This window comes from Hippocampus zosterae, chromosome 12 (assembly GCF_025434085.1).
Source record: "Hippocampus zosterae strain Florida chromosome 12, ASM2543408v3, whole genome shotgun sequence".
In the NCBI taxonomy this organism is placed as follows: Eukaryota; Metazoa; Chordata; class Actinopteri; order Syngnathiformes; family Syngnathidae; genus Hippocampus; species Hippocampus zosterae.
Genome location: NC_067462.1, coordinates 13,265,641 through 13,293,352, shown reverse-complemented (window position 1 = coordinate 13,293,352; position 27,712 = coordinate 13,265,641). Strand labels below are relative to the sequence as shown.

Genomic DNA, 27,712 nt, shown 5'->3' with positions numbered 1-27,712 from the left:
GATTTTTGGAACTTTTTTAGTTCATCTCCGTAACTTTAAGACATGACATGTCCCAACCGTCTTCCAAAACGATTTTCTTCAATGGGAAAATGGCGCTACCTGCTGGAGATATATGGAACTGACAACAGCTTGGTGTAAGCGCACAATCTTAATGTTTTAACGTTTTTGGATTTTATCAACCTATTTTTGAGTCATCATTATCAGGCTCGACCTTTTAGGGGACGCCTGCTTGTGAGGAGTCATTACACTATCTACAATTTAAGAATACGAGTTGAGTTTTGTTCGATTTGTGTTATTATTATTAGTATTCTGCTTCTTATTATTGAGAGACATTTTACCTCCAGTCAATTTTCTATGTGGCGAGTGGGCAGTTTTATCACACATCAACAGGCAGCCGTTAAGAAGATTTATGTTGCGTTGAATACAGGTTAAAAGTGGGACGGATTATTACGACAGTATTTTATTTGTTCCAACAAACTATTATGGTTTGGTAATATTACAATCTAATTTAATTTATTTTTGTTTAAAATACGCAGAAATACACTGTCTCCCTTGGCGTTATTTTTCCTTTGATAGTCTGAATAAGATTTACGAGTTACATTGGACGCAGCATTAAGGGGCGTGTCGAATGACGTCTGTAAACTCCGGCATGTTCTCGACTCTCTATTCCTTCTCTCAGCTGATTGTGACGTAATATTCACAACAACGAGGCTAACTGGGCCAGAGACCTGCAAGTTTTGACACCCGCGGAGTGGATCGCAGAGGCGACTGCTCTGCATTGTGACGAAGGGACGCTGGAGAGACACACCGGTAAGAAGAGACGATTCTAGAAACACGGCTGTCTCTGTCAACGACCACCTCATCGTCTGTCAGGCTCACAAGGTAGGTCAGGTTACACGATCAGACTATTTTGTCTTTCACTCTTGTCCAACACACACTGGACATTAAAATGAGGACTTTACGCTTAAGTGGGCAATATGTACAGGTTTGTTCAACCCCACTGCCTGCGAGTGGGATGCCAATGCTCTCGAAATACACTTATTGTTGCCTCCCAGGGGCCTCACGGTTGCACGCGGGGTGTTTGCATCAATTTGGAAACCCCCCTCGACCCCCAGTCAGTGCTGACACTTGTGGCAGTCCACCAGTAAGTAAGATGGCATGGAAGCCCGAGGGGCTAAAATAGTCAAACGATAGCTCAACCACCAATTATTTGAGGTATTTCATAGTTGTTTTTATTCAGATGCCAGTAATATGTACAGTCGTTACGTTGACTAAAAAGCAGGATAGTGGTTCCTACATTGCTTGCATGAAAATACAATGTATGTACAAGTGAATAACCGCATACTGTACTGTATTCACATTCTGCAAATTTACCGAATAGCAGATTTTTTTTCTATTTCTGGCATGGCTCCTACCCTAATATAGTTTTAGGAATGTTGGCATTCCTTAATGTCAAAATACTGTCATAAGAGACATGATTAGAAACCCAATTCTAATGAAGTTGGGATGTTGTGTTAAACATGAGTAAAAACAGAATACAATGAATTTGCAAATCTTGTTAACTGCAGAAACTACAAAGACAAAAGATTTAATGTTCAAACTGTTAGCTATTGTTTTTAACAAATAATCGTCAACTGTGATTGTAATGGTTGCAGCATGTTCCAAAAATGCTGGGACAGGTGGAAAAAAAGACTGAGAGAGTTGCGGAATGCTCATCAAACACCTTTTTGGAACATCCTGCAAATGTACAGGGTAGCTGGTAACAGTTGGGTGCCATAATAGAGAATCACAGGAGCTTCCCTGAATTGCACAGTCATTCATAACCAAAGATGGGGCGAGGTTAAATTTGTGTATAGCTGCATGAGAAAAAAAGTTGAACAGTTTAAGGACAAGGGCTCAGGAACTGTTCAGAAAACCAATGTCAGTAAATACAGTTTGGTGCCACAGCCATAAGTGTAACTTAAAACTCGACTCTGCAAAGAAAAAGCCATATAGCAACTACACTTTGCCGGTTTCTCTGGGTCCCAGATCATTTAAGACGGACTGATGCAAAGTGGAAAAGTAGTCTGTGGTATGACAGTCCACACTTCAAATACTTTTGGGAATTTTTTTGACATTGTATCCTCCGGGCCAAAGTGGGAAGGAACCATCGGGTGCTTTTGGATGCAAAGCTCAAACATCAGCATCTGTGATGGTGTGGGGCTGTGTTAGTGCCAATGGTGTGGGTAACTTACTCATCTGTGAAGGCGCCATTAATGCTGAAATGTACATACAGGTTTCATCAAGACACTGTCAAACCATGTTCTGCAAATGGTTCAACAGCTTGGCTTCGTAGTAAAGGCGTGCGGCTACTAAACTGGCCTGCCTGCAGTCCAGACCTGTCCCCCATTGAAAATGTGTGTCACAGTATGAAGCGTAAAATACGTCAATGGAGAACTGTTGAATAGCTTAATCTGTTCATCAAGCAAGAATGGGAACGAATTCCACGTACAAAGCTCGCACTTAAGGGTTCTCAGTTCCCAAACATTTGTTGAATGTTGTTAAAAGAAAACGTGATGTAACACAATGGTAAACATGGCCCCATCCCAGCTTTTTTTTTGTTTGTAACGTATTGCAGCCATACAATTCATCAGATTCAATATAATAGGTTATCAAAAATCTGCCCTCAGAAAGATAATGTTCACTTTTGATTGGCAGTCACAGGTAAGGGCAAAAAGGTAGTGCAGTGGACACCCGCTATTCCCAGCATACAGGGATCGGGCCAGACCGCAAATAGAAAAACTACATATGACACTGAGTGAAATGCATTGGGGGAGGGACTGGGGTGGGTTGGGGAAGAAAACAAATCTTCCAAAAACACTGAAAAGCAATTCAATTAGCGTTTTCCATGAAAAACTGGTAGAAATGGGAAAATAAAGCACCCCTCCAAAAACAAGATATTAAAAAGCATTGGGAAAAAAAACAAATCTGAAAATAATAGGAATTCGCGGGTACCAAACCATGCACGAGCATCTTCCTTCCTTCCTTCCTTCCTTCCTTCCTTCCTTCCTTCCTTCCTTCCTTCCTTCCTTCCTTCCTTCCTTCCTTCCTTCCTCCCCTCTGAGTTTTTAGTTTTGTGTTCTTCCAGACTCACTTCACTGGAACCTGCTTTTCTGCCTTCCTTCATTCAATCCCTACCTGCTTCGTTCTACCTCACCTATTTGTACTCATGCGTACTGTCTTTACTTTTTCTTCTTTCCTTCTCTCTTCCTTAATTTCCCCATCCACATTCCCTCAGAATTTCCTTTTAGTTTGCATTCGTCCTCACTCTGCTTGAAACTACCGTCGTTTCTTTGTCTTCTACTAAAAAAAAAAAGTTACGGTACATTACAGTTTATCAACTACAGTCGTACCTCAGTTTTCGAACATAATCCGTTCCAGAAGGCTGTTCGAAAACCAAAACCACACTTTAAAAAAAAAGAAAATCTTTATTGAATACGTCTGCTCACAATGGAACGCTACACGAGGAAGCAAAATTTTTGGTCGAAAACCGATTTGGTCGAGAACGGAGACGTTCGAAAACCGAGGTTTGAATGTATTGCCTTCTGCTTATTCTTCACATTGCTGAATAATGTCAGCATCTGAGTTTTTGCCATGAAAGAGTCGTGTGAAATCTATAGAAAGTCTTATACACATGGCGTGTGGCGTCCAAACTTCAGGGATGGCATTGCACCAGGGTTAGTGGGTACTACAGCCCCATTCGAAATCTGTGTAGCCCCAGTTAAGCCACTCCAGCATTTTATTTCATATTCTAAAATATATTTTTCAATGATTTTCTCAGCGCCCCTATGTATCAGTCAAGCCCCCCTTTCTCTTGGAGGTGTGCGTGCCAAACATGCAATTTAACCAATTCATTAAATTGTTCACTATCCGCCACCTGAATGAATGAGGATTACCTTTGCGATACTCTATTTTGGAAATTGCAGAATGTTTGTCTAGCCTATGAAAGCTGATCTGACATTGCACTCAATAAGTGTGTCCCTTTTTGTTCCCAGCGAAGTGGTGTAGAGGGGTGACAGGAGGCGTCATGGTGGATTACTACAACATCCTGGGAGTATCCAAAACTGCAACTCAGGATGACATCAAGAAGGCGTGAGTATTGATGTCCTCCCATGTCAGTACTCCAGCCTGTGAGAAATTGGCTCATTATTTTTTGTAGTATGCCGCGATGTCCCTAATGTGTGTTTTTATGTTATATTTATCCTATTTATTCACATTCAAGTATTAAAAAAGGTCACATCATTTGGTGTCACAGTGCCCACATTTGTGTTTTTGTTTCAACTCAGATATAGGAAACTTGCGCTTAAATGGCATCCTGACAAAAATCCAGACAACAAAGAGGAAGCAGAAAAGAGGTTTAAAGAAGTTGCTGAGGCGTACGAAGTTCTCTCTGACCGTAAGTCTCGGTACAGGTTGACTTGTCATGTTACTCATCTGTGACGGGCAATCGTTTTCTGACATTTGATTTCATTGTCATATTACTCCAGTCTTAAAGATTTGACACTGGCTCCCAATCAGATTGAATAGATTTGAGAAATTCTGCTGCTGGTCTGTAAATCATTGATTGATTTGTGTCCTGAATACAATTAAGAAATGATTTGATGATAAACCTAGTAGAGCTCCGAGATCTGTCGACTTGGGTCAATTAGTGGAGTCCATCGTTCGATTTTTAAACATTGTGGAGCTGCATTTTGCTGTTAGGCTGCACACAAATGGAAAAAAAGTGGCCAATAGAAGTTAAGTCAGCCTTGAGTGTGAATACTTTTCAATCCAGTTTAACTTTACTTTAAGGTCTTCTGAACACTTTAATCATATTTTTTTCCTTTGAGTTTTTTTTTCCTTTTCTGTGAAGGCATTTCCACGATGTTCTTTTGGTAATAATATTTGTAAGCTACTTTAGTTTTCGCTGCTTTGCTTCTGAATGTCATTAACTGTTGTCTTTGTAAATGCTTAGTTGTCGGTGTTGGGTCTTTGCCTGTGTGAAACACATTGTGTGCGATATTATTATTATTAATAATAATACATTTATTGAGTGTTGTGAAGGGCGCTTATAAATGAAATGTCTTATTATTATTATTATTAGAGTTGCCTTGCCATACCTTGTTCATGTGAGTGGAATATTCACTGATAATTTGTTTTTTTTGTACAGAGAGTAAACGGGATGCCTATGACAGATATGGGAGTGATGGAATGAGATACTCAGGTATAGGAAAGAGCCATTTTTTTGCCTCGCTCACATCGACTTTCCTTTTTGAGTCAGGTTTTCAAATTTTCTGCCCCCCCCCCCCTTCCAAGATTTCTATTAATCTTTTAAGTACTTTCCCCCCAGGCTCTTCCAATTCAGACTTCTCTTCAGATTTCCCAGGATTCGCCTTCACATTCCGCAGCCCAGATGAGGTTTTCAAGGAGTTTTTTGGTGGCCAGGATCCTTTCGCCAGCTTCTTTGGTAAATCATGCACAACAGGATTGAATGATTGCTTCCAGGATGTTCAAAAATGGGTTTCATTTACTATAAGTACATAAAATATAAATGAAGGAATGAAGGAATCCAAAAAGGCATATGCCAACGCCTCACCTCTCTGTAAGTGTATGATTTACATCTGTACAGTCTAAACAAAGAAGGATAAAATTATATACATGAAAATAAGATCCTAGAATATTCAAAAACCCTTGGTAATCAGGTAAAATGTGTTTTGTTTTATTTATTTTTAGTATTTGTAAAGTTGATGTATGCTGTTCCCTCTGCTTCAGTGTGTAATGATTTGAAGAAAGTCAGACTAAATGGAACATTGCTATTTAAATGGTTTACTTTTTGTGGATGATTCAGTTTGGCACTTTGATTATTTATTGTTCTTCAGAACCTGCTTGCCTGTGAACGAAACACAACCCTGACAATTTGTCTACTTTCCATTAGATGACTTCTCATCCTTCGGTGGTTCGTCCTCCCGCCTGGGGCCCAGCCGGTTTTTCTCGTTCCCTTCAGCTGGAGGTAAAGTCTTCATACATGATGACACATCTTACGGCACATATTGAATTAAGAATGCCTACAATTGAAAACAAATACCTCTTTGTCTTTTTTTTTTTTAATTCTTCGACAGCTGAATTTACATCTTTTTCATCCATGGGTGGTTTTCATGACATGGGAAGCATGGGAGGTGGTAATTTCAAATCTGTGTCAACTTCCACCCGCGTCGTAAATGGCAAACGCACGACCACCAAGAAGTAAGTGCCTTTGTGACCATTTCAGTGACACATTTACCACCATTCCCCATTGCAATATTATGCAAAAATGCAGTTTCGATAAAATGTCAATTATCAGCAGAATCACTTCAAGTTCAATGTTTGTTTTTGCCCTTGTTTTGACCATGATTTAAGAACAGTTTTTCAACTTGTATGTACTGCTACAGCTCTGAAGTCAATATAACACTTTTTCTCTGGCAAAAAATTAAATATAAAAAGCAGTACATTATGGAGAGTAATCATTTGGTGTTCACAGAATAGAAGTCACTGAAGATTTGCTAACATCTCGTTTGATGTGCTGAGGGTTGTTCAAAAGCTTCTAGCAGAGGTTTATGATGCGGTATTCCTGTATAGTCCTCCACTGAGACTTTTCCTGGCTTTGAGCAATCGCCTGCTCTAGAAGTTTGGTATTTTCATCAGCGGTGGTTGGAGCAGTCCTTCCACTGCATGTTTTGTCAAGGATAGATCCCATTTTGAGGAGCTTGCCATGGATAGAATACATTTATATTGTGCTGTGCAGCGCGATGGCCATCAAGCTTTTCACACTGGCGCCAAACAGGACAAAAATTTATGCCAGGCGGCAATTTTGTTTGCAACGCTGCTCCATTGCCGATTTGCGAGCTACTGGCACGGGAATGATATGCTTCCAAAAAGGGCAACTGTCAAGTGTTGATGGCCTTACGTCTGTTCGAATGACACCAAAGGTTAAGTAAAAAAAAAAAAAAAGATAATTTTAATGTGACTTTTGACACAGCCTGTACAGATGCGTTCATGCCTTCAATCCGAAAATATGTCACATTTTCTATTTTTCTGAAACAAGCTGTACGAGCGTAGCCTATTTTCATAGTCACCAAGAAGAAATGTTATGAGTTATCAAGAGGAAATTTTAACAGCGTAACACACACATAACACACTGAAATATGTTTTGAATCGGGTTCTGTTTTTTTAGGATTAGAGAGAATGGACAGGAAAGAACAGAGATCGAAGAGGATGGCGTGTTAAAGACTGTGCTAATTAATGGTAAGGGTATTTTATTTTTGTATGTTTGTTGATGAAGATAATCATTGATTGTATGGGAACAAATTTTAACGCGCTTTGTTGTTCTACCCCCCGCAGGCGTACAGGATGATATGGCTCTCGCACTGGAACTGAGTCAACGAGAGGGACAGCCTCATCAACCACCTCCAAATCCCTCAATCCAAAACAGATTACGTCATGAAACCGGGAGAACCTGGTCCAGCCCGTATTCCACTGGCACACAACGCTCGTTCAGTGCCGCCCCTTTCTACCATTACGGGGGAGTTACTGGACGCGAGCAAGACGAGGACGATGAAGATCTACAGATGGCGTTGGCGTGCAGCTTGTCAGAAATGGAAGCCCAGCAGAGAGCAACCGCTCCCGACTTCTTATCAGGTGCCGGGGGCGGGGTCAGAGCTGTCATTGATAGAAGTGATGATCACAGAGGAAGCGGGGTTGTTCAGACGGAACATTCACATGCAGCCGCTAGTGACAATGTTGCTCCGGTCGAAAAAGAGAATGCGCTTAGAGAGGATTCAGGGCCTGGAGATGTAGTGCCGCAAGACTCTGCCGTGCAAAGTAGTCATGGCGGTATGAAGAAGAAGAAGAAGTGTGTCTGCATTGTGTGTTAATGCAGCGTGCGTCCTAATTCTATTGAGTTGCCTTAGCCTTCACATTTATGCCAGAGGTCACCCAAAGTTGAGGCTTTACTTTCATTCTTTTTTTTTCAGCAGCTAAAATGGATTGCACTCAAGTAAACATAAAAGATTATTCATGAATATGCATGTGCAACTATGCCATTTAACACGACTTAAGAGAGTCAATAACATGATTCTTCTTTGTGATCAGAGTGAAATACCCCCCCCCCCCCTCCCGAAACAGGGGAGGGGTGTAGGTGAAATTGCGTTGAGGTTAAATGTGTGTGTGTGTGTGTGTGAGTGTGTGGGTGTGTGTGTGTGGGGGGGGGGGTGTATATAAGGTAATCCTTTTCCTGCTTGCATTTTTGTGTGTTTTCGCTCCGTGTAGACTATGCCATAATGTTGATCTCATTCAAAGGGAACATATCAGAACCGTGACACACTGAGCCCAGCACAGCACTCAGGATCATAATCCAAAAGTAGACCACATAACATTCGCTGATCATGCACGTCTGCTTTAAAAAAAAAAAAAAAAAAGTAAACTCAGCAGTTCCAACAATGTGTCATTGGGAACATGTGCCTTTGCAAGCAGTACATGAATAAATGTTGTGACACTACGTGCTTAGTTTAAACAGAACGGACGTAACAGAATGTCATTCTATTTTGGGATAGGAATGTTTAAACTGACCCTGACCTCACAAACCAAACCTTCTGAAAAGAAATCCAAAACAAAACAGCATCATTTTCAGAAACAGTGAGTTAAAGCTTTCTTCAAAAGTTGAGAATTTATCTCTAAAGTGCATTCAACAAGCAGGAAGTATTTATTGTATTTACTGCCCAATCTATTTATTGACCGTTGCCAGACAATCACCACTGAAGAATTGTTGCGATAGAATGAAGCAGAATAACTCAAACACATTAAAATTTATTGTTTTGTATTTGTCTGCTTTCTTGCCGTTTATACTCCCGATTGTTCAAAATGCAATATTAAATAAAAGTTTGAGCCAAAAGACGAGTTGGAATATTTGATTTGTCATTTTGTCTGATGACGCTGTTGATTGATCATTTAAGGAAACATGTTTTTTTTTTGCCTGCAAATTTAATTTAAGCTTAATTAAATGATACAGTATTGTTGTTTTTGAAATCTCTTGCTTGCCGTTGCAGACTCAGACTTTGAGGCTTTCACCAGCTAACCGTCCCTTGCTGTGTTGTGACCACGCCCTCATCTTCCGGTAAAGTGTGCGGTGTGTTCCATGTCGATGCTCCGGGTAGCTCAGATCATGTCTTATGTCTCACTAGTTTTAATTCGCAGATTACATTTCATTTCTCCTCTTACAGGTCAAAGTTTAATATCCCATGATGCACTTGTCTCTCTGCTCAACAAAGCTTCGACATGATGAATGATTCTTACACCGTTCCAGAAGTGTGCTTTGTGTGTTTGTGAATGAGTATTCCCCATAATGGGTGGAAACAAAAATGGCTCTGGATTAATCAGCTTTGATTGTACTGAGTTGTAACTCATTTTTAGAAGAACAATAATGTACAGGATAAACAGGTCAAGCGTAAAGCGCAATTATCCCAACAATTTGAAATGGATACATGTTTTGACATAAGGTATTATGTAAAGCAAGGAAATAAAGTATTTCCTTCCAGTGTTGAGTCTTTTGTACAAACCTCACGAATACTAAGCATAGATGGTTGTTGAAAGCAGATCAGCCTCTTCAATCCGGAATGCAAAATCGTTTCCCATGATACAAATAACAGCTTTGAAAGCAAACTGGCTTATTGACTATACCCCCCCCCCCTCCTCACCCCCACACCCCAAAAAATCCCTCAAATTCCAAATTCTACTGCATTGGGCAATGCACCTTTTGTAGGCCACTTTTGCTAGATTAAATGTGCCATCTGAATATTTTATTTCAGGCAAAATACACAAAAATATTCAAGACATTATATTCATATTGCAGCTGCGCTCAAGCTTGAAAACTGGCGTGTCCTGATTTCTGTGCCAATACAATCCTCAATGTACTTGTTTGGGAATATTTGTTTCATCTTGCAGCGCCATGCTGAGCATTCCAGGGTGCTAAGGACATTTCCATTGACAGTTTGGTTGCTGAAAGTAGACTAAACTTTACCCCGCTTGAACGAGGTCTAACTATTGGCGCAGATAGTGTAACTGTGGATGTGTGTGGGATGTGATCATACCTCATTCAGTGACAACAGCATGCATCAAACCCTCTGAATCATAGCAGAAATCAATTGATTCATTACAAGGGAATTAAGAGAAGGCAGTTCAGTAGCAAAACAAATTGGCTGTACTCACACTCAAAACGGCGCAAAATGCCCTTTCTCAAAATGTGGCATGCTGCACTGACTTGTATGGTTCTGAGAGCCCTCAGGGAACAAAATGACAATTGTACTATATGCTTTTTTTTGCTGCATCACATCACAAATTTATTCATTTCATCAGTCAAAAATACATTTTTATAGGTATTTTATCTGCCTGCTACATGAAATAAATACAGTTATCAGGGGGGAATTATTTACATTAATCACATTGCTGCACAGAAATTAAACAATTTACACTGACAATGACTTGGAGAAACACTGTGATGTGTACTTTTTAAAGTACATAACTTTGTTACAGAATAACACATGAATGTCGACAATCATTGTAAAGGCAAAGCCAAGCCTCATGATAAAAAACATCTCCAATTTGACACAAACAAGACAGTAGCATACAGTATTCTGGTCCACAGAAATTCAGAAGTCGCACAGGCACTGTATACTGTATATTTACTCGTCTGTCTTAAAACCACTCATAATTATTCATAGTGACATATGCATGGCTGAAATGCAAAATAAAAAATGGAACAAAACATAAATTAAAAGCTTTTATTATCAAGCGTTTTATTATGAAATTAAATACCTTTAATGATTGAAATCCTAGCATGACTGATTCATTCAAGTGAATCTGCTGGCGAGTGTGGCTGTCTTAGAACATTTTTGGGTGGGTGTGTCACAGTCGGTGCTGCTGTTCACTGCGGCAAGGCTTTCAAGATGGCATTCACCTCCTCAGCAACGGCCGTCAGTGCAAATTCAAACTGGTCCTGAGTGGGAGAAGTGAGAATATGAGCAGTGAGGAGAAAATGTGAAGAGTGGGAATCATTTATTTGAAAATGGATGACACAATTGGTACCTTGGTGCTGACCAGGCCGGGTCTCTGGTCTCTGACGTGTTCCAGTGTGGCAGCAATGTCAATCTCCTTCACTCCTAAAAACAAGATCAGACTTTTTTTTTCCTTTGTTACGGAGCAAGAAACTGATCGTGCTCTAACTGTCAAAATGATATGAAGGTGAGTTCAAACATCACATTTGTACGTTTTTTTTTTAACAGTGCTCTCATACTTACTGTTTGCCACTATTTGTTTCATGCTGACCAAAAACACAAGATGGGTAATGAAAGCCCAGGTAAACTTTATTTTCCCCATCAAATGCTATTTTGTGTACAGTTTAACACAAAAGGATTAATGCTGAGGCCAAATATAATATGTGGAATCTATTTTCTGAATGGGCATCTTTTGACTGGGAAAAATATAATAGTGGAAATTAGCAATTTTGTTGGTTGTGTGTGTGTGTGTGTGTGTGTGTGTGTGTGTGTGTGTGTGTGTGTGTGTGTGTGTGTGTGTATATATATATATATATATATATATATATATATATATATATATATATATATGATGGGCGGCCCGGTAGTCCAGTGGTTAGCACGTCGGCTTCACAGTGCAGAGGTACCGGGTTCGGGTTCGATTCCAGCTCCGGCCTCTCCTGTGTGTGGTTTGCATGTTCTCCCCGGGCCTGCGTGGGTTTTCTCCGGGTGCTCCGGTTTCCTCCCACATTCCAAAAACATGCGTGGCAAGCTGATTGAACACTCTAAATTCTCCCTAGGTGTGAGTGTGAGTGCGAATGGTTGTTCGTTTCTGTGTGCCCTGCGATTGGCTGGCAACCGATTCAGGGTGTCCCCCGCCTACTGCCCGAAGACAGCTGGGATAGGCTCCAGCACCCCCCGCGACCCTAGTGAGGATCAAGCGGCTCAGAAGATGAATGAATGAATGAATATATATATAGGTATGTATGTGTGTGTGTGTCTGTGTGGCAGCCCATTTGCATGTTCTCCCTGGGCCTGCTTGGGTTTGCTCCGGGTACTCCGGTTTCCTCCCACATTCCAAAAACATGCATGGCAGGGTAATGGACCACTCTAAATTGTCCCAAGGTGTGAGTGTGAGCGCGGATGGATGGTTGTTCGTCTATGTGTGCCCTGCGATTGGCTGGCAAACGGTTCAGGGTGTCCCCCGCCTACTGCCCGAAGACACCTGGGATAGGCTCCAGCATGCCCCGCGACCCTTATGATGGTAGAGAAAAATGGATGGAAGAATGGAGAATAACAATAACAAATAGCATTTGGCCAGGATATGAATAACTTTGGCCTGTACAGTCCATTAAAATGTGTCATTGTTGTACCAGTTGCCATTCTAAACTCTCTCTTAAATGATCTCCTAATCTGTGATTAATTCATCCATCCATCCATCTCTTCATTCACCCAAGCCGCTTATCTTCACGAAGATTGTGGGCGTGCTGGAGCCTATCCCAGCTGTCTTTGAGCAGTAAGCAGGGTACACCCTGGGCCAGTTGCCAGCCAATCATTCATCAATCATTAATCAATTCAGAAATATCTTCATGTAGGTGTGGGTGGATGCAGAGCAGACTCACCTTTGGCCATGCGGTTCAGCACCATGTCGATGAGGATGTATGTGCCAGTCCTGCCAGTGCCGTCACTGTGGTTGCGGCCCAGCAAAAGAAAGGTCAGCGTATACATAGCATCCACTTTTTGTCAATGTACAGCACTGCGTAAATCAATTGCTCTTTCAACTCAATTTAACAATTCAAACACTGTCAAAGTACAGTGTTTGAATTGTTAACTTAACAATGTATTCTGCCGGTCATAAAGTGACTAACAACAGAGACGACCGTGGTCAAAAAGCAAGTGGCTCTTGTTTAAAACTTTCATACTTTGTTTTCCTGTAATTGTGATATTTTTGTCAGGTAGTGCATTCATTATTTTACTTTTTTTTACCTGCAGTGAACAATAATAGGGCAGGAACGACCTCTGTAGCATTTATTCACCTTCCTGAAAAGCATCAAAGAGAGGGAATAGGAGAAGAAAATAGAGCAAAAGACATAACAGGAGTGCGTTACTGGCCTCTTTCACAAATTGTAACAGAGCGAGTGTTTTGAGAAGGAGATTTATGGCTGCATACACAGGATTATGGAGCCACAGTTAATTGTGACTTGAGGATGAATTAAAAGCAATTAGAAAGCAGAGCAAGAAGAGGAATGAAATGAATTATGCAGTCAAGGATGACAAGATGAGATATATGAGATGGTAAAATAATAGAAAGCCCCGGATTCACTGTCCCTCTTGCAGTAGCCAGTCACACCTGCCAATGCTCATTTTTGTGACTATGCAACTGGAGCCAGAGTACTAGCTGCAAACCGCAAAAATGACACTGGGAGATGTTCGAGTACAAACCTGCACATCTAGATGTGCACTGGGACAGAGGGAGAGAGAGACAAGGAGCAGTGAATGGAATGGGCAGAACACAAAATGGGAAATAGGAATAAGGATGAAGCTGAGAAGTGCTTAAGACACAATGTCTGCTTTATCTTTCCCCTAAACTGTTTTAGACAGATTGTTGTGTGGTAAATATTGATGGTGTGTGAGAAGACAAAATACAAAAAGGGTAATGTTAGACCATGTTGAAGTCGTAGATGAAAACTAAAGGCGGGAGTGAATGGCTACTCAACTGGGAAATATTTTATTTTCCAGTTTGTGCAAAAACGGGGTTCATGCGCATTTTGTGTCTGTCTGCTTTCACACCTGCGGAAATCAAGCAGGGGCCGTGTTGAGGTGGGGATTCCGTCAACCGGCCAGCTCAGGAGGTGAAACTGCGTTAAGGTTCTCGTCTCTTGTGTCTGGACATTCTTTAAGTAGAAGCTACGCACCAGGAAGTCCTTGCACCAGATATGCTCTGACACCAGGTTTACCTATAGAGGGGACAGGAGGCAGAAGGTCACCAAACCTGACTATATCTTTTGGTTTTATTTAAGATGCATCCAGACTACAACCACAATACGGTAATTACCATACCTTTAAAATGTCTCTCTAACAATAAAAAAGGAACATTTGATCTTGCTTGATTGTGCAGGTGTACCCATTGTTATGACTAATTCATCACTACGATAGTATGTCACCAGGGGGAAAGATAACATGTTTTTGTTTTTGAATTATGAAAAGTCCTGTAAAACTTGATGAAAAAAAATCAACAAACAAACAAAACAAAAAACTTGCCTCATAGATGTGGTAGAGTGACGAACCCTCATCAGGCCAATATCTTTCGCTCTGTTTCTGTCCATCCTCCGCCAGAGCGGACATCATCACGATCACCGTGCAACCATTCTCCCAAACCATCTGAAGTAAAAAAAACGCACATGAATGGCTGTCTACACATCCGGTTGTCAAACTTTCAACAAGCTCCCAAAATATTGAGCTCACATATCACATAACATTGGACATCTCATATGAATGCGCCGGTGGTCTTTACTTAAGGTTTCACATTCACCTTGACGCAAGTTATTTTGTACATGTCAAATGATCTAATGCGTGAACTGCATTCAATAATGTACTAACCTGCCAAAAATCAGCCACTGTGTGAGGCAGAGGTCCCTGAGTGGCGATATACGCTGGCTGACGCGGGTCATGATCAAACTGTTGATTGAAATTGAATAAGAAGGCAGGGTTAGTGCGCTTGAACCTATAGCAGATTCTCTCCTTATAAGAGACTGTATAATACTCTTAGAAAAGATTCGAATATGTAAATATAATTTCTATTGTATGATATTCAGCATAGAAACAAAATCCAACAACAGCATTATAAATCACACAAATATTTATTTTACATCAATTTAACAACTGAGTGAAGCATTGGGTCATGACAAATATAGTATTTTTAATAAAGAAAAAAAATTTACGATGAAGCTGGCATTGATGTAATCTTGTTTTCTGGGGTTCAGCTCCCTTTTCAGCTTCACACGTGAGTGGTCGTCTGTGAAAAAAAAGGTGGAGACTGCTCAATAATAAAACAAAGGAAATAGACAAGTGATACATAAACCCACTTGGGTCACTAATGTTATAATGTGCTGGCGCAAAAAAGGACACATGGATGAACTGACATGGGAGTGATTCTGCTTGTCTGTTTTTGGCCATGTTGCTGGGAGTTTGAGCCGCAGCCACTGAACTGGGGTCAGCCTGGTAGGAGCAAAGCGCCTCCCACTCCTTCTGAAGGCGATCCTTGTTACGAAGGTGGTCCTCCATATAGGACTGACAGAGAGAGAGAGACGCGAGACATAACTACGAGGTTTTCACGGTTATTTGCGTTTGGATCTGATGGTGTGTTCACATACCAGAATCATGTGACCGGTGGAGATGTCCATATTTGACTGGGCGGGCTCCTCACTCCAGGATGGAGTGGAACTGTGGGTGGAGGACGGGCTATGCTGTGGTCCATCGCTGAATTGGGAGGAAACGCTGCTCACGCGCGATGTATCCGTTCCCCGTCGCCCGCCGGCACTCGTGGCGGAACCTGCCATGCCACTGCTCGCAGCACCCGCACAGTCCTGGCGGCACAGAGATGATTTGGATGCCATGTGCTGTCGACATAACTCCTGAATGTGCGATAGAGACAAGGAAGAGTTGGACCACTGATGCAAAACTCAGCCCACAGTTTTTGTGAATACTGACAGCTAAAAATATTTATTTGATATCCTTGGTAGCCAGCTACGGTCCGTGTACTGGTGTGCTATTTGTCCTGACCAGTAAGACGAGTAGAATGACTCGAGTGCATTCGTAGAACTGACTGGATGTTACTGGGAATATTCTTTCCACTACCATTGCCGTTTTTGACTTACTAGTCCTACTGCATTCCAAAAACATGTATGGTAGGTTAATTCAAAACTCAAAATTGTCTTTAGGTGTGAACGAGTGCTTATGAGATAAATATGCGCCCTGTCATTCGATGCCAACCAGTTCAGGGATAACCCTGGCACAAAGTCAACCGAGAGGCTCCAATTACTTGCAGATTTTTGCAATTCGATTGGTCCCTTCCACTCATCGCAAATCCCACAGTGGGTAATGCATGACATGGGGCATAAATGTGTGTATGTCAACATATGTGTACAGCTTATGAAGATTTTATGACCATGATCTTGAGTAACAGACAGGATCACTGTACAGCATAATAAAACAACAATGCCATGTAGTATGCCATGTCCTGCGCAAACTGAAGTTACTGAAGGAGAAAAAATATTTTGTATGCCAAAAATATTTGTTGGCTTGTGCATTGACATTATTAACAGTATCAAGTATACAGGATTTAAGTAGGATTGAACATTGGAGCACATATATTAGCCCAAATTAATGCAGTTATGCATATATTTAAGTCGATGATGCAGCATATTGAGGATGCGTAGTTATTAGAAATTAGCCGTAAAAGTGTCTGAAGGTAAACTACGCACCTGATAATCAAAGTGTGTTTCGGCTCCTCCCTCTGGCCCCAGACCAAGTTTGCCATTGGCCACTTGGTGAGCGTAGTGTCTGAGGCAAGCGATGGCCACAGCCAGCATCAACACACCCCCTACCACAGCCATGGAAACTAGTGTGATGACCGTCCCACTGGACCCCTGGGAAACCCTGGTTACCTGAGGGAGACCCTGTGCATTTGTCCTCTGGAAAAATACACACAAACACAGAAATGTATTCTGTTATACACTGTACATATTTGCAATATTATAACATTACTACTGCCCACACTGATGTACGTACACTCCAACCTGACATTCATATTAAAATGGCCTTTTGTTGACAATCCATTATTTAGGGAGGGAAAAAAATCATTGGTGATGACTCATGCAGGCAGTCAGTGGGAACAGGGGAATAGGTTAATGACACCTGTTGTCATAGCACCTCGGATCTGGGCGCCACAGTCGTGGAGTGGAGACAAAGCACCATGGCAACGCATGGCATTGCTCTGTTAGCAATGTTGTCACTCATTCACTCAGGAACATTCAGGCAAGCACAGTGGGTACGGAGGGAAAAAAATGTACCAGACAGAAAAATGTTGAACATGTCTCAGTTACATTCAAATGAGAGTCAATACTTGAGCTGAATTCAAAATACCGTCTTCCCAACAGTAGTTACCATAGATAAGTTTTGATTCGACATAAACCCGAAAGGTATTAATCTTATGTAAATAACTATTGTTGTGAGTGTAGTTTGTAGTGCTGAACACCGATGTGTTCTTCAATAGTTTAATTTAATAGATCATTAAAAAGGTAAAAACAAAAAAAGACGAAAACATCTCTCAGGATGATACAGTGAAGTTCTACTCCACTGTTCCGTACAAACCAAAGGGCAACGGCAGAAAATAAATGGCTCTCTTCGCCAAAATTCAACAGTCGTTGCTGCTATACACAGCAGTTGACAGCGTTGGTCATTACAAAATCTTTTTTATTCATTCTGAATTGGCCATTTAGAACAGTATGTAAAAGGTCTTATTATAATAATAATAATAATAATAATAATACATTTTATTTCTAAGCGCCTTTCAAGACACCCAAGGACACTTTACAATAACAAAAAACACAAAACAATACGTCTTCCACAATAATCACCTTTCTAACTGACAAGTCGAAAGGAAAAAAAAGAAAGATGAGTGTATTTTTAATGCGGCAATAAAATTGTTCTTGTTATATTTGCTGTCGATGCAATAAATCAGTAGTTATTAACATGCCTTTCTGAACTAAAATAAATAAAAAAATAAAAACTTATGCTGGTTAAATATGATGCTTGGTTAATTTCAGACTTTTCAGAGAAGCCCAGTGATAAAACTCAAATTTGGGTATAAAAATGTATATTTGAAATTCCTGACTTCTGAGTATCGTGGTAAATTTTCAAGAGCTCCGTGAGATTTGAAAAAAGATAATTAATTAAAGCGCATCATGATGCCGGATGGGCTTTTCTCTCTTTTTATGAAAGGCGGCCTAATATACAGTATTTGTTGAGCACTGTATACATGTGGTTGTATATCCTGTACCTCTCCCACACCAGTCTGTACAATCTTCAGGGTTGTCTCCGACTCCAAAAAGTTCTTTTCAGACACTATAGTGAGAAACAAATAAGTACATCAGTGTCGACCGTGAGAGGACTAAAAGAAAGCTTGGTGAGATTCACTTTGAATGTGAGACAATACAACTTGCGTAGCTATAAAGCTGCATGGCTATGTTTGATATTCTAGTCTCACCGGCTTTCGCTGCCACCTCTGCAGCTGTCATATTGTGCTCGTTCTGGCGGATCCGAAATGTCACTGCTGGTCCCACCACGCTAGTGGCACAAAACACACATGTGCACACAAACTGTCAAAAGAGCGAGTTGTTTGTATTGACTGGTAAAATATACTTGCATGTATTGTGCAACACACACACACACACACACACACACACACACACACACATTCAAATACAGTAGTCACACCTTATATTCATGAAGCTTCTGATTGTCAGGTGGATTTTCTCAGCCAGGAGCTCCAGAAGCTTCACAGCATCATACCAACTTAGAGGGCTGGAAAAGAGAACCTTTATTGTGCTATTGTTTCACTATTTCAATGACCCCCATCGCTGCTGCCCCCCACCCCAGATAATTAATAGTTTTAGAATACCATACCAGTGTTGTTTTTTTGAGGATGGGGGGATGGGGCAAAAACAATAATAGCTTGAATTTCTGCTTCATTAATCTACTCAAAAACTTAAAAAAAGGCATGATTGTGGAATTCCACAATGCAATAGTTGGAGCAACAAAAATCATCTGTGTTAGTTAAAATGATCAACATATAAAAGTCAATATGTTCCAAATATAAACAAATGATCAATAAATTCAATCGAGGCTGGTGGAATGTTGTACAGCACATTTTTAAGTACAGTTCAATTGTATTTAACTTTCTAATACAGTGCAATACATTTGCATTTAATCTTTGGGAACTGTTACAGTGGCTTTTAATATGAAATACAGCTACACTTTTTCGGAATAAAACCAAATTTTTTTTAGGTGATATTCGGTAAACAAAGTTTGAGAACCACTGCAATAGATTTTGATTTTAGATCTACAGTCATACTGACCTCTGGTTGGTGACAATGTAGCCATACTCCTCTTTGGCACCTGTGGCCTCAATTTGTGGTATTCCTTCCTTCTCCAAACTTGCTCCTTCTTCAGGAGCAACCGATCGGGCTTGGGAGGTTGACGGAGGGGCCCCTGTGCTCTTCGTCCTAGGTGTGGTTACAGCTGACACAGGTTGTGGGGCTTCAGGGGCATCAGGTGCAATCGGGACAGAAGCAAGCTTATCTGTCTTCCTAGGCATGGTGTCTGTTTTTAACAGTTCAATCTATTTCGAAGAAAGACAGGAGAATTTTTGGAGTTGAGACTTTTGCAACTGGATATACTACAGAACATGACGCTTTAGCACATTCCCGTAATCAAAGTGAATTCAACTATTCTGAGAGTTTCTGTTCCAGCTATGTTTCAGCTATGTTGAGTTGTCAACTCAACTCAACTCCAATTCATTTAGCCTCCCTCTCTGTCCATTTTTAAGACTCATCTTACAGACGGTGACATACCTCCTTGAGAGTGACCAAGTCCTTCTCGTTTGGATCTGTGTTGAGAAAAGAGACACAAAGAAAATAAAGTTGATTCAAAACTACAATTTGAAGTATCTGGATGGCAAAATGGGTTGCACACAGTGTGTGGGGACTAATCACTGAATATATCAATGGGGCTGTGCTCGACCCTTTAGTTCTGCCAAATGTTCTGAAGGTTTCGACAGACACACTCTCAAACCTTTGACAAACGCTTCCCAGAAGAGTGGAAGCTACTATACTGTACTGTTAAGTGTCAGATAAACGTCATATTATCTCCCATTGTTATTTCCTGTATGGGTGCAAGGACTAATACTTCTTCCCGGGGAATTTCTTTCTTCCCTGATGTTCATAGATCGATTCACTTTGGTAACTAGTTAGATATAATACCGTGTGTCTTGTCTTGGGCTTGTAGAAGTTGCAGTATGAGGGCTAATTTGTAGAGCTGCTCCTGGCTGAGCTCTTTAGGGTCGACTCCGTACCTCTGTAGGACGCCAGACATTTTTTGCAGCAAGCCATCTAGCAAAGCATAGAGCATCATCTTTACAAAAGAGCAACGCATTTACAGTGGTGCACAAATAGATCATCTAAAAGTTGTAGTTTATCAGCATCTAAACGTATCAGGGTTTTTTTTCCCTCCTCACCATTGTTTCCAGACTGGGTGTTGTAAACCTGAGAAACCTTATTTTGGAGCGGTGGTTGCCTGTTTGTAGATCCAAGTCTCTCCTCTAGGGTATAATCTTCTGCATAGTCCAGTGGTAACTCCATTTGAAAGTCATCATAATAAGGCAGGCCTGAGAATATGTTATGATATGAAACCAAATTGCAAGATATGTATCTAGATATTTGTATGCGTAAGATCGGTCATGTTTTTACCTGCAGAAGCCAAGGAGCTTGGCCCACGGTGGCGGTAAGAGGATGGTGCAGAAGCCAAATAGACGGACAATGCCTGCTGAAGGAGTTGCCTGTCTCGCTCTCGCTCTTTCTGATTGGCCTGCGACCATGTGCCGGGGCGGGCATAGCTATCTCCTCCCCTCATAAGAGATCTCGCCGCTTCATCTTGGTGCCTGTGCTGTGATTGAAAAAGATACATTTGGCAGTTTGTTTACTTTCTTTCGATTTGTGGTGAACCGAAGATTGTGGTCCACTGTGGAGCCAATAACAACCGTAGGTTTTATAAATGCACTACAGAGGTACCCGCTATTTGTGTGCCATTCATACGTGCATTAGTTATTTTCTGTCGCCATTTTTAAGGATTTGAAAGGATTCTGACATTTTGTGGGCTCTCAAGTAACTGTCAGAAATGATTGTGTATTGTGGCCTTCAGTTAGATGTGTCTGTGTGTGAGTCCAACCTGCTGGTATGTATAAGGGTTGATGGAGACTCCCTGCATTTGTATTGGTGACCGAGGAGGCTCAACAATCATGTAGTCCGCATAGTTGCCAGCAGGTGCTGCAGATCCTGATTTGGAGACATGCTGTTTGGACCTTGCGAACAAACCCGAAACAAAAGGTTTAGGATAGATGCAGAATGGTAGATTACAGATAAGATGAAGGGGGGGAGCTTGACTGGACAACTCCCGTTGACTTTTGTTGTGTATCATTAAACATGAGTGCAGCTGGAGAGAACTTACTGAGCATGCGAAGAAGAGTTTGGTTTGGATGACTGGGTGATGTGAGGAACTCTTTTCAGTTCCTTTGATAAAATATACTGTGTGATGTCATCCTGCCAGGATAGACCTTCAACAAAGAAAGTACAGACATTTAATGACCACCACTGTATTGTTTAGCTACTACGGAAGTGTGGAGCTGCCGACGTGGCGTAAAAATACTATTTTGATTGGCGAATACATTCAAACGTATTCACAAGTACGTTCGAACCTATTTGCCTGTCAAAATATTGGAAGCTCCACGCTACCACAGCTCCACACGACTTAACTCATTCACTCCCAAAGACGTATTTAGATGTCTTTTCAGACGCCACACATTTAATCCCAGCCCCTCATTTTATATTGACCCTATAGGGTCTGAAAATGGCCATTTCAGACCCTATCAGACCATTTTCAAGTACAGTCAATATGAAATGAGGAGCAGGGATTAAATGTATGGTGTCTGAGAAGACATCTAAATACGTCTTTGGGAGTGAATGAGTTCAAGGACTGTAAGATTAATTTTTTTTTAATGAAACGGAAGGGCTGCCTCTACAGTTAGAAAGTGTCACAAACACACCCTGCAGCATAAGCTGTTTAAGGACTTCCTGCATTCTCTTCAGGACAGGAACTGTCACTTGGAACTGGACCCGGTCCTGCTTAGAACTGCGACACTGACCAAACAGGCCATCTGTTGAACATACACATACATCCATCGGAATTTACAGCGCACTGACAAAAACACCAGCCTGTATCACAGTATTTGTAAAAAAAAAAAAAAAAAAAAAGAATTGTCGATATTCATTGAAACTGAGCGTCCTCTCAATCCCTGCAAGCATACTGCCTTGGACTTCGAGTATGAAATATGCAAAGCTTTGCTGATGCTACCTTTCTATCCCGTGTGGCCACAGTAGCACTTAACCGAGTCATACGATTGAAGTACAGCCCACACATTTTATCCTGATTGCCGCAGAACACTCAACAACGGGCTTTCACTGTCACCAGTCGTCCTCGTGAACACTTTCTACTTACCTGCAGGCAGCCTAATGGCAGCAACACGACTGGACTGACTACTGACTTGATCATTTACCTATGTGATTTATACCGACATAATTCTTCATTTTTAAATCTACAGTATGTCCTAGTGAGTTATAATGAAAAATACTATTATATAGTGGAAAAAAAGTAACTTTCAGACTGCAATGTGTGAGAAGGGCCAAAACCAAGAGGACATTTTTGTGGCGCAGCGATGACTCACTGCAGTCTTTCGGTACGCCCTCTAAATCTGACACAAGCCGCCTGCTATGGTGACACTGTGAATTCTTACAATGAGCAGATTAAAGGAGATTAATGTCGTTTTTTTTAGCCTGTATTTATACTTGTATCAAAGAGAACATCTGTTTTTACAACCTTAAAATATACAGAGGCTGTATGATTTTGCCAAAATTATTTTCTTTTCTTAGACCTGTGGCTTAGACTTAAAATGTTGATGTCAAACTTCATAACAAAAGACACTAAATTAAAAAAATAAAAATCTATTGTAATGTTCATTAAATAGGGCCCTGTAATTCATTTTTACTGTATTTGTTGGTTTCTTAAAATATAGGTAATTATGCTTTACAAAAGCTATAAAAATGGAAATGAAAACTTTTTGAGCAAGTCCTCCCCCTATCAAATAAAGTTGGGGGATTCAGAATTATTTGTTTTCATTTTGAATATATCAGATTCCAATTGCACGGGGGCCAACTTAATCGAACAAATCAGGTACAGGGCACATATATTCAATACATATTGATTTTTACAGCACTTTATATATAACGTTGCTGCTGTAAATTGGGAATTCCTCCATTGTGAGACAAATGAAGGTTTTCTTATTCTTATTCTTATTTGAGTTGGCTGAAGCCTTTGATGTTGGTATTGGACAAAATTATATCATATTAAAACAAATGCTCTCTTTGCAATTGTTCTGTAATTTCAGATCAAAGACTGCCCGATAAATTATGCGGCAATCATTCAATGTTTACTTCGATCATTGAATGCATTTGTAGAGTCAAGTTAGAAGCCCCCTTTAGTCAAACGCGATGTGGCAGCTGCTGATATTTATGATCTATTAGTTAAGGTGGTACCTGTCCGAGTCCTTCGTTCTTGTTTTATGTTTCATTTAAAAAAATGGTAAGAATAAAAAAGCTGTCTATTATACAAAATCATTAAGCTGAATGTCTTGACACAACTTGGCAGAAATTCATGTTGTTATTCTCTCTGTCTCTCTCTTTCTCTCTGTGTCTCTCTAAGCATTTATATGCCAGTTTGATACACACCCTCTGTGTTTGTTTTGTGATGTTTACTGGAGATGCAGCCAGCCAAACAGAACTACTGTATATACTGTGCTGTACATCTCTGTGTACTTCTCCTGACCAAAAATGTCTCTATGATCTCAGGAAATGTGTGTTGATGAACATTTGGCTGCATTATCCTCATTTGAGAAATGTTCCAATTCCGTTTGCTTCTGGATTGCAAATGCAGTCACATTTGGTATTCTGTGTGATGCTATGTGCATTCGTAAGTCACATTTACACGGAGAAGTGCGTAAGCCCATGTCAGTGACTCATCACTGTATTAGCACAACAACTGTGGGGGTGTTGACCTCGATGTGATGTCAGCGTTGCCATGGAGACAGTGGAGCAGGGAGGTGGGGCTTCGATTGAGCTAATGAAAGAGATGGGAAGGTAACAGTGGGAGACGGACACATGGGCTGCTGTCTGGGAGAAAAAAAATCCTTGACTTGATTTGTCATAATTTTGCTGCACACGCCTTGTGTCATTCCATTTATTGCAAACACAAAGATATCATAAATGAATACTCTGTGTGTTTCTGTGTGTGTGTGTTTGTGTCTTACCATCTGAGCAAAATTGATCCCTGGAGCACAGTTTTCTCTCAAACAGGCAACCTGACGCAGAGAAAAACAAACAAGGCCTACAGGTAAAATGTGAGAATTTAACTAACTCTGACATAGCAATGGCTTCACTCTAATGCACTGTGACGTAAACAAAACAAACAATCACAAGACCCACCCACCAAAGTGATTAAAATTTATAATCAGACATTCTTCAAGACATTCATCCAGCCATTTTCGACATTATTTACCATCAAGAAGCTCATGCATGTGTTATAACCTATTGTACCCAGGAAGAACAGAGCCTGAATATTTGAACCCCCACCTCCCTGTACTAGAAAAATCTTTTTCAAAGGCAATTGCTGCATGTGCTGTGTAAAATTGACAGTTTCTTGACACAACTGTAGGATTTTCTTTCATGAATGGCGCAACTGCAGAATTGTCAATGTCAGACTAACATTTGTTTAATTTGAAATCTCTTCTGTTGTTTCTCTTCAGGTTTCAAGGGAATGCGATTTTGGTTTTGTGTGAATGAGCAGGTATTTGACATTAGATAGGAGGCAAGCGCTTCAGGTAACGCGTGGTTGTCACTGTGTGCCTGATTTGCTCACCTGCTCTCTATTTGTATGTATGCAAGAGATCATTAAAATCACATCAAAGTCATACCAAGCATAGGTTTGTCTCAAGATGGATACATGAATGGATCGCAATATAGAATCAAGACTTTGCTTTTGCATCATGTTACAGAAAAAAAGTCAATTTCAATATAATTATTTCTACATACAAGGATAATGATGTTTTGTTTGACAAAGATATTGCTCTGCTCAGACACATTAATGGTGTTCTTCTGTACATAAAATGTACCAAAAAAGCCCTTGTATTGGATCTTTGTAAAGTGCTTTATTGCAGCTGCAGCTGTTGTGACAGCGCTACATAAATATAAATTTATTGTGCTGTATACCAACAAAGATTCTGTACTGAGCTTTGATTGACAATGTTGAACAATGTGTAGATGACTGGAGTCAGAAATTAAGTGAAAAAATAATTGCAGAGGTGTTGAGCCCCTTTCAGGTTGATTAATAAGGTACCCAAAATATGACAAACAGCTGCCATTATCAGGCAGTGGAGTTCTACAGCAAAACAGAGCCTCTAATGCGAACCTCACAGTGGTTACATGTGCCTGTTGGATTCTTGGTCGAAGAAAGAAAGAATGTATTTCAGCATGAATGGATAAAAGTGCTGTATTATTTCTGCCTCCGTTGCCATTACACTTTCTCACCTCTTTTGAATGATGCTTACTTACGAAAGACAAATGTGTCTGTTACAATCAACTTGACAGTACAATTTTCATTGGTACCGTTTTTGGTTTAAAAGCCGGCATTATGCTTATTTATATTTTGTTGACTATAAATGATAGTGAAGAGAGTGACTTAATATTTTCAACTTTGTGGAAGGTTATTCTATTCTTTCTATAAATTTAATACAAGAAAAAAATACTTTTATATCTTGTAATTTCTACTCAAAGTAGGAAAAAAACAAATCCTGTTTTTATATTAAGATACATATGTATTTGTTTATTTGTGAAAAGCAGTTCGGGAACTTTATTCTGTGATTTCGGGAAATGACTGTGCTAGGGAAAGACGCACAGAAGCACCCCGTATTCCCCGCCCCGAAAAAAAGGAACATTTAAAAATATATGTGTGTATTTTATTGTTGGTATTACAGTATAATCTTGAACAAGACGTATTGTGGCAATTGGTAGTAATGTAGTGGCCATATGGTTGTTATCTCGACTTAAAAAAATACAATAAGAGAGAATACAAAATGCACTCCTTTTCACTCCTCACTTGATATCTTCAAGCTAATCATCCGCCACTGTTACACATCACAGTCTACTGTTTGTTTAGCAAAATAAATAAAACAAGCTCGATGTCGACAACGGAAGTCACAACTCACACTGAAGAAAAAAATAGTAATGATAACAATAATAATCCTCCCTCAAAAATCTCGACCCATACAGACTTTTGAGCATTTATCCATCACCTTACCGTATCTGTCTGACAGCCCCGTGTGTAACATGATGGTGAGGAACAGCACAGCTCGCCATGCCCTCGGATGCTGCATGGTGCGTTCAATTGTCACGGCAGAACAGAAGTAATCGTTGCTGTTTTTTTCTCCGTTAAATCCCCATTGTGCACAGAAAGGGCTGCGGAGCCAGTTTGGATGTCTCACATTGAGCACAATCCCCCTTGTGGGCAGCCAAATGTAAAATTATAACAGGTTGGAATTGTATTTTTCGATTATTTCTGCGACTGATGGCTAAAATCTGACTGGGCGACTGGCTGGATCTAACAAGTAAAATGTTATCCCGTTGAGAAGGTGGAAATTGATGAGAACGAGGGGCGGGGCTAGCAGCATCATTGCGGAAATATCGTAAAACCAAATGAACCGTGAACGAAGCTGCAGGTACGTCATCTCAGGCTTAAATAGCAAAGGGAGACGTGGACCTCGGTCAACATGGCAACACTCTCATTCTTCTCATTTGCTTCAAACAATCTTTTCGGCACACGGTAAAACAATGCTATCATACCACTTGGCAGGTCTTCATGATTTGCAACACCCTTCCATCATAACCCCTTGCACCCCCTAACGCTTGAATGAAGTGATTTTATTCAAAGAATATAACAGTCAGGGTACGTGTTATTTATACTGAGAAAAACAAAAAAGCACATGATATACATTTATGAATGAATGTTTTAGTGCAGTAGTTTCTTAATGTGGAGTAAATCAACACTCAACAGGCATGACATGGTACGAAAACAAGTTGAGAAATGACTTTACATAGAAGTAAATCACTGAGTGCAGAAGAAGCGATAATCTCTGCAGTGATAATTTTACAGTTTACCGGCAGCGAGTCCCAGGGACTCGCTGATCTGAAAAGTATGAGTCCCATTATGCATTGAGAGAGTCCCAAATTTCGAATTCTGAAATGGTCTACTTATTCAATTGCATATGATAATAACACAAACAACAACATATACTGTACATACAATTATAAAAAAACGACCATGCAGAGTAAGGTGTTTTTAGCCCCAAAAAAAACGACCGTGTATAGCAGGGGTTCCCAAACTACAGCCCGCGGGCACATTTGACCCGGCCCTCTAACCCTCCTGTTGTCCTTGGCTCAAAATGACCTTCACTGTGTTAAAAACGCCCCAAAAAAACCCTAAATGATAATTTTTTAACTTGAAATTTTATGACTTTTCCTAGATTGTCCCCAACTGCAGAAACATTCAAATGTTTTTATTCACATTTCCATGGAAGCTGTACAAAAAAAAAGTACAAAGGTGGTCTTCGGGGCAAAATGACCCATTACGCAAATAGTGTTGAAATCAAGGTCACAAAGTTATTTACACACCATAGAATGTTTCAGTGTTTT

General features: G+C 40.4%; 2 protein-coding genes across 3 annotated transcripts; one reads left to right on the top strand and one right to left on the bottom strand.

The window, feature by feature from the left end:
- The first annotated feature begins 635 nt into the window (after positions 1–635).
- Positions 636–9,586, top strand: dnajb2 (DnaJ heat shock protein family (Hsp40) member B2). The gene is made up of 11 exons (XM_052082128.1): positions 636–882; positions 4,035–4,131; positions 4,326–4,435; positions 5,189–5,242; positions 5,369–5,485; positions 5,954–6,028; positions 6,138–6,261; positions 7,229–7,299; positions 7,396–7,692; positions 9,099–9,166; positions 9,273–9,586. Exons 2-10 carry the CDS (start codon positions 4,067–4,069, stop codon positions 9,125–9,127), a joined length of 942 nt encoding a protein of 313 aa, XP_051938088.1. The 5' UTR covers positions 636–882; positions 4,035–4,066; the 3' UTR covers positions 9,128–9,166; positions 9,273–9,586.
- A 1,233-nt stretch (positions 9,587–10,819) lies between these two features.
- ptprna (protein tyrosine phosphatase receptor type Na) lies at positions 10,820–26,692 on the bottom strand. 2 transcript variants are annotated; one of them, XM_052082093.1, is made up of 24 exons: positions 26,322–26,692; positions 24,277–24,327; positions 21,961–22,071; positions 21,366–21,471; positions 21,087–21,219; positions 20,609–20,804; positions 20,377–20,526; positions 20,123–20,251; positions 19,715–19,749; positions 19,220–19,482; positions 18,579–18,665; positions 18,349–18,428; positions 18,142–18,206; positions 16,565–16,774; positions 15,455–15,667; positions 15,224–15,371; positions 15,023–15,096; positions 14,682–14,759; positions 14,343–14,462; positions 13,872–14,038; positions 13,068–13,121; positions 12,704–12,768; positions 11,134–11,207; positions 10,820–11,044 (listed from the first exon to the last, which is right to left on the bottom strand). In XM_052082093.1, exons 1-24 carry the CDS (start codon positions 26,395–26,397, stop codon positions 10,973–10,975), a joined length of 2,757 nt encoding a protein of 918 aa, XP_051938053.1. In that variant the 5' UTR covers positions 26,398–26,692; the 3' UTR covers positions 10,820–10,972. The 2 variants fall into 2 exon arrangements, with proteins under 2 accessions (XP_051938053.1, XP_051938052.1); XM_052082092.1 differs by having other exon boundaries at positions 15,455–15,715; positions 26,322–26,691.
- Between the last annotated feature and the right edge of the window lie 1,020 nt (positions 26,693–27,712).